Source organism: Struthio camelus, chromosome 1, assembly GCF_040807025.1.
Source record: "Struthio camelus isolate bStrCam1 chromosome 1, bStrCam1.hap1, whole genome shotgun sequence".
NCBI classification, from domain to species: Eukaryota; Metazoa; Chordata; class Aves; order Struthioniformes; family Struthionidae; genus Struthio; species Struthio camelus.
In genome coordinates, this window is record NC_090942.1 from 70,438,090 (window position 1) to 70,452,909 (window position 14,820).

The following is a 14,820-nucleotide window of genomic DNA, read 5'->3' on the forward strand; positions in this document are numbered from 1 at the left end:
TAGAGGAAGGGTTTGGGTCTGCCCCTGAAGTACCCACGTCAGTACCAGGGTGAGCAGGTAACTGCTTAGCTTGTGTTGGAGGTCCGTGAGCATCTACAGACCAAGCATTTTTCAGCGCTTACTCTGGTAGGCGTTCTCCCAGCACTTGCCTGGGAGCAGCCCCTCGGCCCCACTTGCCAAGAGGGCTCTTGGTCCCTCTTGTTTAAGCTGTTCCTTCATCAGTGTTTCATGATGCCAATGTTTAATTGCACCCCTCATGTTGGTTAAGGAGTTCTGTGTGGCTCTAGCTTCAATGTAAGTGAAATACTGCACACTGGCTGTTTCTAGGTCATTAAAGCCAAAGACTTTCACCTGGTAGGATCTCAAATCTTTCATTTGTTGAAGTCAGTGGAAGCTCTTGGCTCCAATGTGAGAGTTTCTGTCAGTTAGTACTTGCCTCTGTAACTCCACTCACATTTTCCAAATGGTAACAGAGTATGGGTCCTGTCAGACAAATTGGGTTTCTTTTACAATCATGAATGGTTTTACACAGCAGCTACTAAGCTTCTACTGGTGAGGATGGGTTTCATATGCCCTTAGGCTTGTTCTCTGTCTGCAAGAGCAGGTTAAGTTGATAGTTATCTGGTTTGCAGCTTCCCCACACTGTGGAAACAGTCATTTACGAAAAAAACTGCTTATGCAAGGCCACAACTATATGCCTATCCCGAAAGCGTATCACATAAAAGTGGCATCCCCAAGCTAGTTTTGACAATAAATAGTCAGCAAAGACATCATAGTTTGATGTGTCGGGTTTTTCCTCTAAAAAGTGGGAATGGTCAAAGTTACATTTATCTCGTCTGTGTACAGCAGATACAGAGCTTACAGGGAAAGACAGTTTGGCCCATCGAAAGAACTGCTGCAGGGGTACCTTTCAAGGTAGTTCCCTCAAGACAAATCTGTCTTTTGTTCTGTTCATCAAGCCATTCTCAGAATTTGACCTGGTTATCTTACAGGACAAAGGCATGAAAAAGGCCAGGTCAATACTCATGAAATGTACACACACCATGTTAAAATTTATTTCACACAAGTCCTCTTTTGTTACTTTTATATGTGCTAGCTCAAATGAGCAGCTCTGCAATTGGTTTAAACTTAATATGAAAACTATCACAGCTTGTGATTTCTCTGTACAATACATAATCACTCTACTACAGTGCACAAGATATAATCTGAAACCCAAATTACCCATTTACTGGAGAAAAAAGACACATCAGCACTAGGATTGGAAGAAAGGGCACAGTAGTGTTATGTGACTCCCTGAATGCCAGGCTAGTAGTTGCCTACGTATGTCCTGTGGAATAAAAGAATCATCCTCTCTGGCCACCCTTTTCAAAACCACATTTTCTGTCCCTTACTGCAAGACATAAAAGCTCTGTTTCAGGTCCAAAACCATTTATATCCATCCTCCAGTTCCTCTGTGCTGTTCTCAGTTGCCTCACCTCACTACTTAGTCCTTTGGGCTTGACCTAAACCCATCCATCTGTGGCAGATAGAGCTGTTAGGATCAGGTCTTCGTGTTTGTTGCAATAGGGCAGTGCACCATACATAAATGCTATAGGATTAGATTGGCAAATGAAGTCCCCTCTCCCACTCACTATGTTCAACAATTGGCATAGAAGTATGCTTGCTAGAAAACAGAAATATGACATCCGAAATATCATACCTGTGTAGTACGTGAGACAAAGGGAAGGTTATGTTCCAGCCACACTTAAAGCTAATTCCAGGAAATAAAGCAAGAAAAATGATTTCACTGAATTCTAGCATTAACAGGCACCCATACACAAACTGCAGATAGGCTAGCGGCCTGCTCAGTGCTCTTCCACAGAACTCATGGAACAGAGATCTGGCAAGCACTTCTTGCTGTAGAAATCTTCTATAACAAGGTCAGTATCAGATAGCAGCTGGAGATCCCAAATTCCTACTCTATTCACCACACCCACGCAGTTCCTGGGAAGTGACTCAGATGAAGCATACCATTTCAAGGAGCTGAGCAGGGGCAGAGGGGCAAGTTCTCTGTGTAGCCCGTGTGACTTATTAGTACTCAGACCAACAAGCAGAGCCCCGAATGCAGCCTTAATTGGCAAAAATAGGGGAAAGGACAGGAAATTCTTCCAGCTTTCTTCTCTTCCCCTTTCCCCAGTTTCAACACAAAAGTGAAGCTTCTTTAATCACTAAAGCTCCTCCTATGCATTTTAAAGACTCCCAGAGCACTGCTTCAACACTAACATGCTAATTTAAAAAAAAAAAAAAAAGGCAGCTAAAAGCAGATCTGGAATCCAAATCAGATGCACGTCAGTTGGTTCATCTCCACTACTGTTCTAGACATAGAGGTCCCTGGCTCATTCTCTGTGCAAATGCAAAACTGTTCCCTTCGTGGAGGAGGCCCTATCTCCTTCTTGCTGCCTTGCTTCTGGCTGAGGCGGGCTGTGCATGTTGATATGCCTGTGATTTCTCAAAATTCCTCTGAACGTTCCTTCCACAAAGCTACCGCTGTCATTGGAAGTGGCAGCCGGAGCACTCAACTCCACTTGGGACAGCTGGTACAACAGCACTACAGCCCCGAGGGAACTGCTGTGTCAGCAGCATCCTGTCTTTGAGTAACTGGCACCATGATTTTAACATATCAGAAGAAAGCTCCACCAAGTGCCACCAAATGCACAGATGGACAAACCTTAGTATTTCTGCAGGTAAGTACCTACCAAATGGAAGGCACAGCCAGGAGTTGCCAGCAGCCAGGCTCCCTGTGGCTTATGGCCTAGAAGACGGTTCCCAATTAATCCTAAGGAAGTCACCAGCTAATCACCAAAGCTAGCAGATATTGCTCAGAAACAGAGCGTTCTTCTTCCTGCTGCTGGATGTCACCTGTGAAAGTGACACTGAGGGACACCAGAGTGAGTCTATGAATAAATAGGATTGGGGGCTCCAGTATGAGGCCTCGCACACCGGGTCTACAGCACGCTTGTAACTTTGAAGATGCTTTGAAAGCTAAAAGACCTTCGCCATGTTATATACAAAGTCAATGCCCGTACTTATTCTTCTGGGAACTGGAGACAAGCCTTTGTTTTGTGCAAGGAGGTGAAACAGTCTTTTCTTTTTCTCTCCAGTGGAAGGCAAAGGATTCAAACTTAGGACTGTGTTCCTCGCATCACAGCTGCTCTTAGAAGCAGCCAAGTGATTCTTGTCCTGATGAGACAAAGAACCACCCCAGCTAGTGCTACGAGAGGAAGAGACTGCTTCCCATTACAGATTTCACAGAAGGCAATTCACCCAAAGAGGTATTTTTCTGCTCCTGTTTGGAATATAAGAGATAGATAGGGAAAGAACTTGCCTTGTTAGTGAGCAGAGAGGACTTTTTGCCCGGGTCATTGACAGAGCACCCAACCCCCTCCAGACACAGAGCCTGGCATAACGTAACCAAAGAGCCCACTCTGCAAGCATGACCTTCCTATCGAGGTACAGCAGTATCGGAAGAGGAACGTGGAGAGCTGCTGACGCAGAACGTCAGTACACACGGATGCTGAGATTTTAATTGAGAACACCACAGATTTCTGTGCATAATGTCTTGTTTTTACCCTGTATATGGAGCTGCCTGGTAAAATGGGAAGGAAGGAAAGTGGAAGCACCTTGGACCTAATTCTGATCTCTTGATGTGGTGCAAGCTGAGTATAACCAGGAATATAATTCAGTTGTGCTGGCCCCAAAGGCTTTCTGTTGCTTACCCAGACTGATTTGCGCCTCTAAAATCATGATGCTCATCTGCGATTAAGAAATCCCTTCCTGAGCCAATCTTTCACATGGAGATCCTCCAGTAATGCTTGCTTAACCTTCTTGGACTGTCTAAGGAGACACAGGCTGTGAACTTTCTCTGACTAGCCAGGCCTATGGAAGAAGTATGCTGTTAGGGGTATGGAAATATTCCTGGGCAGCAAGGTCTGAGCAGCTAATGTTAGGGGGGACTCCACCTCCACACCGCAGGAAGAGGAGGGAACAGGGACCCTACCAGGAAACATATCAGACCACATGGGATATCCCTGAGATGCAAACCAGATGAGGGAGAGAGGAAAGAAGCAAAGGCAGGATAGATCTCTGTTCTTTAAAGATCAAGACTGGGGGTTTGGGTACCATTCTGGCTCTTTCAACCCCGACGTGCAAGGAAGGAGCAAAGGTGGGCTGTGAATCGTGCTGGCTGGCCCTTCTTCTCAGGGGCCCTTCTGTGGAAGCTGTGCCAGCTGGAGTAGGGGGCTGCCCCTTGCAACACTTGGGTGCAGAAACAGCCTCTTGCTGCAACACTGAGCTCTAGGCAAGGACACCTGTGGAAAGTCAGATACCGAGGTGTTTCCCTCTGCTCTTGAGAGACAACTGCTGGCTCCTAAGGCTGGCTGCAAAAGGCAGAAGTATTCACAGAATGCTAAATAGCAGGGAGGGAATAATACAACTTTTCCCTTGGCCCTGCAGCAAGCTGCTCTGGCAACTGCAGCTTCCTTTGGGGGGCCCGGCCCCTCCCTAGCTGCTGGAGGGCTACAAAATGGGACTTTGTTTCAGACTGACAGTGATGCAGTGGCAAATCCCCAAGCAAGTAGAATTTGTTCAAGTCCATAGGCACTTATTCATTATAAGGAGACTGTTAAGAGTTAAAGCCTTCCCTTGGCAGAGCGCCACCACAGCAGAGCTTCTAGGCTGCTCGCATCACAAATTGGATGAATGGCACGTTGTATGTATGGTATGTTGGCTGATGGTGGCTCTTTGCACAGGAAAGGGCTTCATCCTCAAATACGTCGCAAGGAGGAGAGTAGGCTCGCCTGATCCCCATGCACAAAGGGTGGAAGAGAAAGAATTCTGATGGCAGAACAAAACTGGAACTGCTGGGACAGGCCTTCTCATTATGTCCCGTTTCCATTATGGTTGTGATTGTAGCAACGTTAAGTTCACAGTTGAAAGCCGGCTGGCAGCTGTCAGGATTGCAGAAGAGTATCAGTACAAACAAGGGGTATTTAGTGTTGAGACAAGGAGTTTTCTTTCATGTTGGCTAGACTAGATCATCACCTCAGGTCTCAACCTGTTCTCCTCCTCTCCCCTTTCCACCACATGAAACCCCTGACCGTAGATCTTTGCAGCACACCCGTCTCACCCCTAGCTCCAGTTTTCCTTCTTGAAAGCAAGTTGCACAGCGTCGTTCACATCCTGCACTACGTATGATGCCTCCACCAGTCTGGGGTCAAAGCAGAAGTCCCGATGCCCGTGGAACACAGACTCCGTCATGCACTCCTCCGGGTTATTGGGAACATCTGCGTTGTGGCGGTAGACCCCAGTGCAGACCAGAATTGACTCGCAGCTCTCCATTGAAACGTTGCAGTCTTTCCTTTGCTCGAGCTGGTCCTCAGTTTGGGGGCTAGCTGCCAGTGGGCTCCTCTTCACCCCAGCCTGGGTCTTGTTCTGGTGAGCTGACTTGAGGTAGCTGTTGTAGAGGTTTGCCCCATAGACATCAGACATGGGATTATCCCTGGATAAGGCCACAGTATGAAAAAGAAATGAGAAACTAACCCATACATCAAGTTCTGGCCCTGGCAGACTGAGAAAGCAGCCTAAGGCTGCACTGAGAAAGGAAGGAGCACAAGGCACTGGCATTCACCAAAAGTATCCGCCAGATTGGGCCAGTGAGTCCACCTACTCACGTAGGTGGACATGTGGGACACAATGATGTGTCCTTTTCAGCTGTGGGGAAGGCCATCTGCTTCACAAATACCTTTGCTCAAGGGAAAAAGACACACCCAAAGTACTCATAGCGGGTTCTGCCATTACTGTAATGTAACCCCTATCACCCCAGGGTGTTTGGCCAAATGGCCTAACGGTACTACATCTGGATCGTCTATCTTTTTCTTTAATCCAGTCATGTTACTTGCATTCGGCATCCTGCAGTAAGAGCGCTCCTTGGCTGACAGTGCCCTTCAAATTATTAGAAGTGTAGGGTGCAAAAATCTAGCAACCCTTTGATCGACAGGAGATGCCAGCAACGACTTGGGGATTTTGGTGCTCATTTTAGAAATCCCCATGAAAAAAAAATTACTTAAAAGAAACCAGGATGTAACTGCCTAAGGAAGCAAGCAGGAAAAAGGGTCTCTTACCCAATTGCATAGAGGCGTCGGATGGGAGACTTCCACCCTTGTTTCTCAGCCTGCTGTTTTATCAGGTATTCAGCATAGCGATAGGTGACTGTGCTGGGTTTGCCAATCAAGGCCTCGTACTTCAACTCATGGCCTGTCACCTTCTTGTAGATGTTCTCCAAGCAGAGAAGGAAAGTGCCATGGCCAAACCTGCTTCGGAAAGGAGATCGTTGGTGCCCCCAGTCATGCTACTTGCGTGGCAAACCTCCCGCTGTGGGGAGGGCCATCCACTGTAACCAGGATACCACCTTGTTTGGACACAGTATCTACCCACACACGCCTACACAGGCAGTGATTTGGCTTTTGTTTCTTGAGAGTTTTAGTCTTTGTTTCTCATGCAGTTTCAATGTCTCTACTGCTAATAATGCCATACAGTCAGACTCTAACGCTAAAGAAATGTGCTGTGTAAGAAAAGAGCTGCAGAAGAGCTGTATGAACTAGGCTAAAATAAATACCAGAAATGCTTTTCACCTGGGCATCTTGGCTTCAGCCATCCACAGAAGATCCATGTTGCAGGCGAGAACAGGCAGATGAGGGTATGGTATATCTTCCAGCTCTGCCCCAGGGTTCCCATTGCTCAAGAGTACATCAATGATAAGTTGCAGACTTGTCTCCCACCTGACCGGCTCCCCAAACAGAATCACCCCTGAAACATTTCAAGAGATGCTTGGAAACTCACAGCACACGAGTACAGGACCTACTAGCAAAAGCATAATGTCTGTCATACTGCATGTTTTCCAGAAGAAATAAACCAGCCATCCAGAAGGAATAAAAGAACCATCCACCCTTCAGTTTGTTCCCTCCGTTGGGATGCCCTAGCTAATACTGCTACAACCGGAGCACAGCTCGTACCAGGGCTCCAGTTTGCATAGCACTGTGCTGCGTTCACCACTGCTTCCAAGTGTTGGAGTCTGGTACAGAAAGAAGTTGGCTTCACTCTTATCACTTGTGCTTCATGCTGTGCAAGTGCAGCTAGTCTGCCTCCAGACTTATCCTCTCAATAAGCTGCCTGTGGATACTGATAGGCTGACAGCACTTCATTAGCTCCCATCCCAGCTGGCTGGCCTGACTGTTATTTCTGCTTGCTGTTCACATGTAAACAAAGGCTACTTACCTTCTATAGTGGGGAAGTCAGTGGTTGGAGGAGGCTGCCAGAAAAAAAATAGAAGGCTAGGTTTGTAATGCAAAAGCTAATGTCCTCTTCAAAACAGAAATAAAAAATGCTTCCTCTGAAACTGCCAGGGCTGACCCATAAGGAGGCAGGAAAAAGCCCCTGTCAGGCCACTTTGAATTCCAAAAAAGATTTTTTCACCCTCCCCTTCCCCCCCTAGATTGTATTTCACAGATCTTGCATTCCTGGCTCTCAGACCTGGAGAGGTCAGTCAAACTATCTTGCCAGTGACTGCAAGGAATAGCAATGAAACACAGCCGTGGCGTGAGAGAGAAAGGAGAGGGCAAAGTTACTGCCCTTTCAGCAGGAGCCAACGCTGGAAAGCGCAGAGAGATGCTGGCTGCTCAGGACCTATCCCAGGCTCTCGCTAGGGAAGGTCACCAGCAGCCAGCTGGTCTGTGCCTTTGCAGCTTCTCCTCCCCATGCTATAAGCTGTAACACAGAGCACCCACTCTACTGATGTATGAGGAAATTACCAGCTCCTTTGGCCTCCGGCTTTGATCCACCATGTCCAATAGGGGAAACGCCTTCCTCAGTGCCTCTACGGTGACCACATGTTTGAACCCCAAGCTATTTCAGATCATCAGGGAAAGATATGGACACTTTGTTTTTTTAATAACTTGTAAAGACATCTACAGGGTTAAGAAATACAAGTCCTAGTAGCAGAGCTGTTACTTACACCTGGTAATTGGTTAACTTAATTGCTTTCAGTCAAATTGTATGTTGTGCATCAACCTAAAGGTGGCCCTAAAGGTTGTAAGAAAAGACTGGGGGGATTTACTTTGTGATTAGCAGCCCCTGGTGGTAGGTCAAGAGAAGAGATTGCTCCAGGGCAGAATGGATGTGCTCTGGGAGACCTTTAAGGCCAGCGTTCTTGTACTGGGGCACTGCAGGGGGCTGGCCAGGCTTCTGGACTGAAGCAGAATCAGTGAAGCTCTGGACCAGTTTAGCTGGGGATGAGAAAACGGTGCATGCTCATAAACTTGTGCAAGGGAAGGCTGAGTTGCTTTTGCTTGCAGGATACCTTGCCATTAGCTTCCTCTACTTGCTCTGGGGAAAGGTAGGAACAGGCCAAGATTTTGTACCAAACGCATTCAAGTGAAAGTGCAAGGTGTGGCTGTGGGGGGGGGAGGGGGGAGGGTGTGTGTACGTGCACATACACAAGGGGAGGGCCTACCGTTCTGACTGTTTCCTTGTTCATATTGCCCTCTGCCAGACCCATTAAGCTAATTCAAAGATGCTGCTGGAAAGACAGAACAGTGACCCAAGTCCACAGCTTCAGAGAAGCTAAGTGAACAGCAACAGGTTAGGATGAGGTCCTCTTTACAGAGCTAACCCTGGCATTAAAGGTGATATACCTTCAAAGCCCTAGAAAAGGGAATGGTACCATCAAAATGAGGGGAAGCTGTCCGTAACACTCCAGTGATGAAGCTGACAGGCTGAAATGGTGAGCAGACAGATAGGACAGGATGTCACAAACAGTGCAGGTGGTTCTTCCCTGCTTGCAGAAGTAGATCATACCAGACCTGCTATGCCCTCTGCCCAACAAGGGAATATGCCTGTGGGATTCTCTTTTAAACCACAGCCCTGTACCTTGGCACTCTGGCTTTATAGATATTTGAGTTGCTTAAAATGCTATTGCGTTTCTGGGAGAAGCCTTAATTGTGGAGGGTTGGGTGCAATCTGTAATTTAGTTTGCTATCAAAGACTGGGTAGGAGCATAATACTCTCCCAAAAGAGAAAAAATTCAAAGCCAGGAAGAACAGCAGCACAGCTCACAGAAGAAGTAATCAATGCGACAAGTGAAACACAGACCAAGAAAGCCAGAAGGTGACTAAGACAGAGGTAAACAATAAGTGTCTGCATTTGAGCCTCTCCATAAGGGTCCCTCCCCATAAGACCAGTGGCTTTCCTGTTTCCTGGCCTTCCTGCAAGCTGACTGAGTGAATGCTCTGGGTACAGGCTGGACTGGAATAGCAGTGTTTAGCTGGGAGGCTACAGCGGGAAGAGCAGACAGCTGCGACGCAAATGCAGCAAAGGATACTTCCGGGCGTTCTCCTCCACAGGCCCCTGCCCTGCCACCAGAACGCACTTCTGGTGGAACTGACTGAAGAGCCGCAGGGGGCTGTGGGACAGGATCACCTGCTCCGGAGACACCTGCAGAAGGGAGGAAAGGTGCTTGGGTGAGAAACATGGAAGATCCAGCCCTTCTCCATGTAGTGCTCAGCAGTAAGGCTGCTTCCCTTTCCCCATGCTGCTGCCTTCCTCCGCCCACCCCTGTTGTCCTTGTCAATTAATAGGTCATGCCGAGGCAGAGCCAGTCATTTGGTGTGATCTGCCAGGGACCCAGCTCCAGCTGGTAGAGCCACACAGACACTCAGACTGCATCTGAACAGGATTATCTCCACTTCGCTCAGTGGTGCCCTTGCACAAGTCCTGAGGGGAGCAAGGGCAGACCAAGGCAGGGCCTCCTACCCCCGCGTGCTCCTGCTGGAGCCATCCAGCACTGTCTTTCTATAGCCCCTTTGTCGGGCCAAGCTGGCATAAAAATATAAATGTGGTTTTTTTACCTGGCTCAGAGGAACACATTTATATTCCCCACCCCTAGAGGACCCCAGCTCAGAAACCAGAAGCCAGCTTATTTTGACTAAAGTTTCAAATCTGTTTGTACTATGAAGGTCAAAGTTTCCCTGCCCTTCAGCCCTCCCCAGAAAGCTGTGCTGGGAAAGCTCCCTCCTCCTCTTGGTGCTCCTGTTCAAAGTACAGATATGTAAATTCAAATCTGGGTAGGGGCAACAGGCTGAGAAAAAGCAGTTTCTCAGGCACCTGGACTTATTTCACCCTAGCGTAAGAGCTTCCTCCTGCTCACGGTAAAGCCCGGCGTGGGCCCAGCCAGGCGGCCGCCCGGCTGCCAGATGGGGCTGGCTTCCTCGGCCGGCTCAACGCCCAGCCCTGCGCTGGGACGCGGCGCGAAACAGCAGGGCGGGCGGCACGAGGCCTGCGGGCGAGCCGCGCCAGGGCGCTGGCCGCAGCTGGGAGGTGTCTCCCCCATCTCCCCGGGGCCGGGAGCGACCCTTTCCGGGGCGACACCTCCTCCCGCAGGGCCGCCACGCGCTCGCCTGGCGTTTCCCGCCCACCGCGGCTGGCGGGCGGGCGGCCGCGAGGCCCCGGGGCGGTTACCTGCAGCCCCAGGGCCTGGGACAGCTCTTCGGCCTTGGCCTTCCTCAGGCAGTTGCCGGCGTTGGTGAGGAAGACGACGGGCACGCGGAGCCGCCCGCCGGCGTCGGAGAGGGCGCGGAAGGCGTCGCGGGCGGCGGGGATCACCTGGCTGCCCCGCACCAGCACCCCGTCGATGTCGAAGAGGAAGCCGAAGGCCGGCGGCTGCAAAGCGAGCGGAGGGCACGGTCACCACCGCGGCCGTTGGGCGGCGGGGGTCGGGGGAACCCCCCTCCCCCCCGCTGCCCCCTTCCCCACCACAAGCCCGGTCCGCGGCGGGCGCCTCCCCTCTCTCCCTTTCCCCCCCACCCCAAAACCACCCCGCGGAGCGCTGCGGCCCGCTGCGCCCTTCCCGGGCCGCGGCGAAGGACACGGCCCGGCCCCCACCGCTCACCCGGCCCCCGCCGCAACCCCCGCGGGCGGGCGCCGCCGCGCCGAGCAGCGCCCCGCGCCCGACCCGCAGGCAGCCGCGCAGCGCCATGCCCCGCGCTGCCTGCCCGCTCGCCCGCCCGGCTGCGGGGCGCGGCGGCGGCGGCGGCGGCGGCGGCGGCAGGGCACGCCGGGGCTCGTAGTCCCCGGACTACAAGTCCCAGGGAGACGCGGGGCTGGGGCGGGGCGGGCGGCAGCGCTACCTGCCCCATGGCGGCGGCGGTCTGCCCGGCGGGAGCCGCTCGGCGTCACAGTGCGGCGCTACCGGTTGCCATGGACCGGTCAGCTGCAGGCGGTCTGGTGGGGCAGGCGGCTCTCGGGCAGGGGTGCGGGTGGCCCTGGCGGTCGCCTGTTGCGGGGCGGGGGGGGGGTTGGCCCCGTGTTTTGGGCACCGGTGGGCTAGGGAGGTGAGGGGGCGCCTTGGCCCCCGGTGGGGGGGGGGAGGCGTTTCGTCCCCTGTGGGCCTCGAGCTGCGGCGAGCGGCTCGGCGGCAGCAAGGCGAGTAGGTGACGGGTATCCGCGGCCCTAACGGCTCTTCCCGGCCTTGGCGACAGGAAACGAGGCGTCGACACCCTAGAGAGGAGGCAGCCAGCGCTTGAAACTCAGCAAGCCGTTGACGTGCCCGGCGTGGGCACAGCGCAGAGGGGAGGGTGCCGATGATGGCGTGTTTTTGTAAGAGTTTGGGCCAAGGTGCTCTCTCGGGTGCTCAAACGCTCTCTTGAAACCCCACCTTCATCCCCGTTAAGTAGGCGTCCACAGTTTTTACTGCGAGATACATCCCTTGGGGGACCCTCACCTCGGCACCGGCCTGGGGAAAGGGTGACAGCAGCTGCAAGGCTGGAAAAAGTGCGCTCTTTCAGAGAAAGAAACCTTTAAGGTTTTGGTAAAGCTGGGAGAGAAGCTGAAGATGGCGAGTGATTACAGAAGCAGGCATCCGTGTTGAAGAAGGGCGGTGAAGCCGGCAGGATTTGATGCGATGGAGGGAAACGGAGCGCTCAGGGAAACGGCTACAAGCAGCCCGGCTAGAGGAGAGCCATGCAAGATCACTGACGAGGAAAGATTAAGGCTGGAAGAGAGCTCGAGGCTTAGACCCCTCCAAATCAATTATACAGGCACTTACAGAGGTTCATCTGACCAGTTCCCCAAACACACCAGTGATGGGGCACTGACTGGTTGAACCTATTGCAGCGCTGCGTGGCCCTCACAAAGGTTTTGCATCCCAGGATATAGCCTTATTTCAGTCTAAGGTTATTGCAAATTATCCTACCCCCAGTGGACATGCAAAGGATCTTCACAGCAGGTTTTTTACACCTATGCAGACTGCTGCCATGCCTTCACTTGCTTTTTTTTTTTTTTCCTAACACAAACTCGAGTCTTACTTTTATCCTACAGATCACCATGTTTTCTAAAACGCTGCTCGTTACCTTGCTCTCTGGTGCACTCTGTCCTAATGGTTCCCTCCTCCTTGCGGTGTGGCACAAAAATCTCGATAGTGAATTTTGCTGAGTTTTTTCTAGTGCTAAATAGAGCTCAAGGTTTGCTTAATGTCTACAGACAGGAAACAGTGTTTGTTTGCTTTCCGAATAGGCTTATAGTCTCCTGAAATCCTTGATAAGGACAGGTTTGGCACAAATGACTTCAGGCGTCCCAGTGTAATTGTTTGTTTTTATGGTGTCATTCCCATGAACTGCAATGTTAATTCATTTTTGACCCACTTTAACTCCCAGAGCCCTTTCTGCGGAGCTATTACAGCATCGGCGACAAAAGGTTATATGTTTGTATAGATAGTTATTCATCCATGAAGGGCCCTTGCCATTACTGAATTACTTACCGTTTATTTTACGTCATTTCTACAACCTGCTAAGATCACTTTTATTTCTTAGAAGTGTTTGCAGCTCCTCCTGCTCTGGCAAAATTGATGCTGGCCTTAGAGATGCTACTCAAAGTAGTCAGTCTTAGCAGCCTCACAGGAGGCCGTTGTGGAAACGGGCTTGAAACCTTCTTCCAGTACAGAGGCACAACTGAGCCAATTACAGCTACACTTAAATACACCTTCTCGGCTACTTACAGACTAGAGACTTCCATCCAGAATGCCTTGTTTCCCGGTGAAAAATACAGTCAGAGAGACCCAAAGACTTTCTGAAATTAAAAACAAGCAAAAAAAAAAAAGCCCTCAAATGTTTCTCGACTATCCACTATGCTGGATGTTTCTGGCAGAGAGAGGGGAAAAAAAAAGATTAATCTACTGTGATTTGCTCTGATTATGGCTAAGAGGTATGTATCACCTTTTAGTGATATGGCCACTTGCAGGTTAGATTTGGTTGTTGTGATGACTTGTCTCAGCATCTTTCTGGTCATTGAAATTAGGCTGACCAAACTGTCCGTCTGGGGTCCGTCATTTCCTTCTCATTAACTGTAAACACACTTTTGCCCTTTCCCAGGTTCTGTGACTTGCAAAAAGCTCTGGGCGAGACCTAGCCAGTTGCCTGTCACAGGGTGAGTTTCAGCAGCCCAAGCTGGTTTAATAAGCATTTTGGGTCTCTCGAAATACCCTTGAGCTTTTTTTTTTTTTTTTTTTCCTGCTGGTCTTGGGTTTTTTTCCCCCCGTTTTAGCCAGGGGAAACGCAGGTCTTATGCATTCACGGCTGGTGCTGCCCAAATTTAAGACTGAAGCAAAACTAGGTTTTTCCCTTGCCTGGGACCAGTGGACAAGCTGGGGGGGGGGGGGGGGTTGATTTTTTTTTTTTCCCTCCATCCGTTTTTGCTACTAACAAGCTTCACAGGACGCGCAAGCCGCCGGCCGGCTGCGGCGGAGGCGAGGGGCGCCGCGGCCGCGCGCGGGCCGCCAGGGGGCGCCGCTGCTCCACGGCGCCGCTGCGCGGAGGCGGCTGCGTGCCCAGCCGGGGCCCGGGCTCCCCGTGAGGAGAGGGAGCGAGGGAGGCGGCGTTTCTCTGCTTTGGGGACCTGGAGCAAGAACCAGTCAGTGGCTAACCTCCCCCTCCACCCCATCCCGGGACGAGACGGGGGTCCCTGCACATTCAGTTTGCCCCCTCTGGAGCATTTCCCTCTCCTGAATCAGCCACAGAAGAAAACAGGGGCGCCTGTGACAGTGCTGTCCAGGCTTGCAGACCTCCGATGCGAGCAGCACAGGGAGCGAGGGTCTGGGCTCAGGAGGGGATTTGGTGCCTCTCGTGCCTCAGACACCACCGCGTGAGGTTACCAAGCCGGGTGGAGAGGGGAGCTGCGTTGCTGGCTGGGATACCTGCCTTTGAGGGCGCGTGTGACCCAGCCAGTCCCTGCAAGTGTTCCCGGGAAGCTGGCAAGGATGCTGTATTTATTTTTACAAGGAAGGTTGTCCAACAGGCTGAAATGTTTATTTTTAAACCACCGCAGAGGGAGTTTGCCAGCAGCCGGACACAGGCTGAGCCTGGCACACGCAGCTGGGCCTGACAGCAGCATGGCTGCCGGGCACTGCTCCTTCCAGCTCCTGCTTTGGCTGCTGAAACCTAGTCCTCACAGCACCAGCGGTCATAGACTTGCGCCCTCTCATTGCTGTGCTAAATGTCAGGTGGCGTAAATTTCCCTTGAAGACTTGAGACTTTCTCACTGACTCTACTAGGAGCTTGTTTGGCGGGTTATAGATGGGCCTTACGATTTCTTCTACGTGGACATCTGGTAAGAGTCATATCCCATAACGCCCCCAGTGCAACACAGTCATTCGTTTGGCCCCTCTCACACCAGCCGGCAGGAGACTCTTCTTCTTCCTTGAATGCATTTTTCCGCTCCTTTCATAGCTGGCTTTAAACA

The 14,820-nt window shown here is 51.2% G+C and overlaps 1 protein-coding gene and 1 long non-coding RNA gene across 2 annotated transcripts; one reads left to right on the forward strand and one right to left on the reverse strand.

Annotated features, from left to right (window-relative positions):
- Positions 1–1,028: 1,028 nt before the first annotated feature.
- HDHD5 (haloacid dehalogenase like hydrolase domain containing 5) lies at positions 1,029–11,065 on the reverse strand. Its single transcript, XM_068931986.1, has 8 exons — positions 10,979–11,065; positions 10,549–10,749; positions 9,413–9,525; positions 7,845–7,938; positions 7,312–7,345; positions 6,669–6,843; positions 6,159–6,347; positions 1,029–5,536 (listed from the first exon to the last, which is right to left on the reverse strand). The coding sequence occupies exons 1-8, from the start codon at positions 11,063–11,065 to the stop codon at positions 5,167–5,169; spliced, it is 1,263 nt and encodes a 420-aa protein (XP_068788087.1). The 3' UTR covers positions 1,029–5,166.
- A 140-nt stretch (positions 11,066–11,205) lies between these two features.
- On the forward strand, positions 11,206–12,575 carry LOC138065786 (uncharacterized). Its single transcript, XR_011138856.1, has 2 exons — positions 11,206–11,294; positions 11,568–12,575. It is a non-coding gene; the product is annotated as an uncharacterized lncRNA (long non-coding RNA).
- Positions 12,576–14,820: the final 2,245 nt, after the last annotated feature.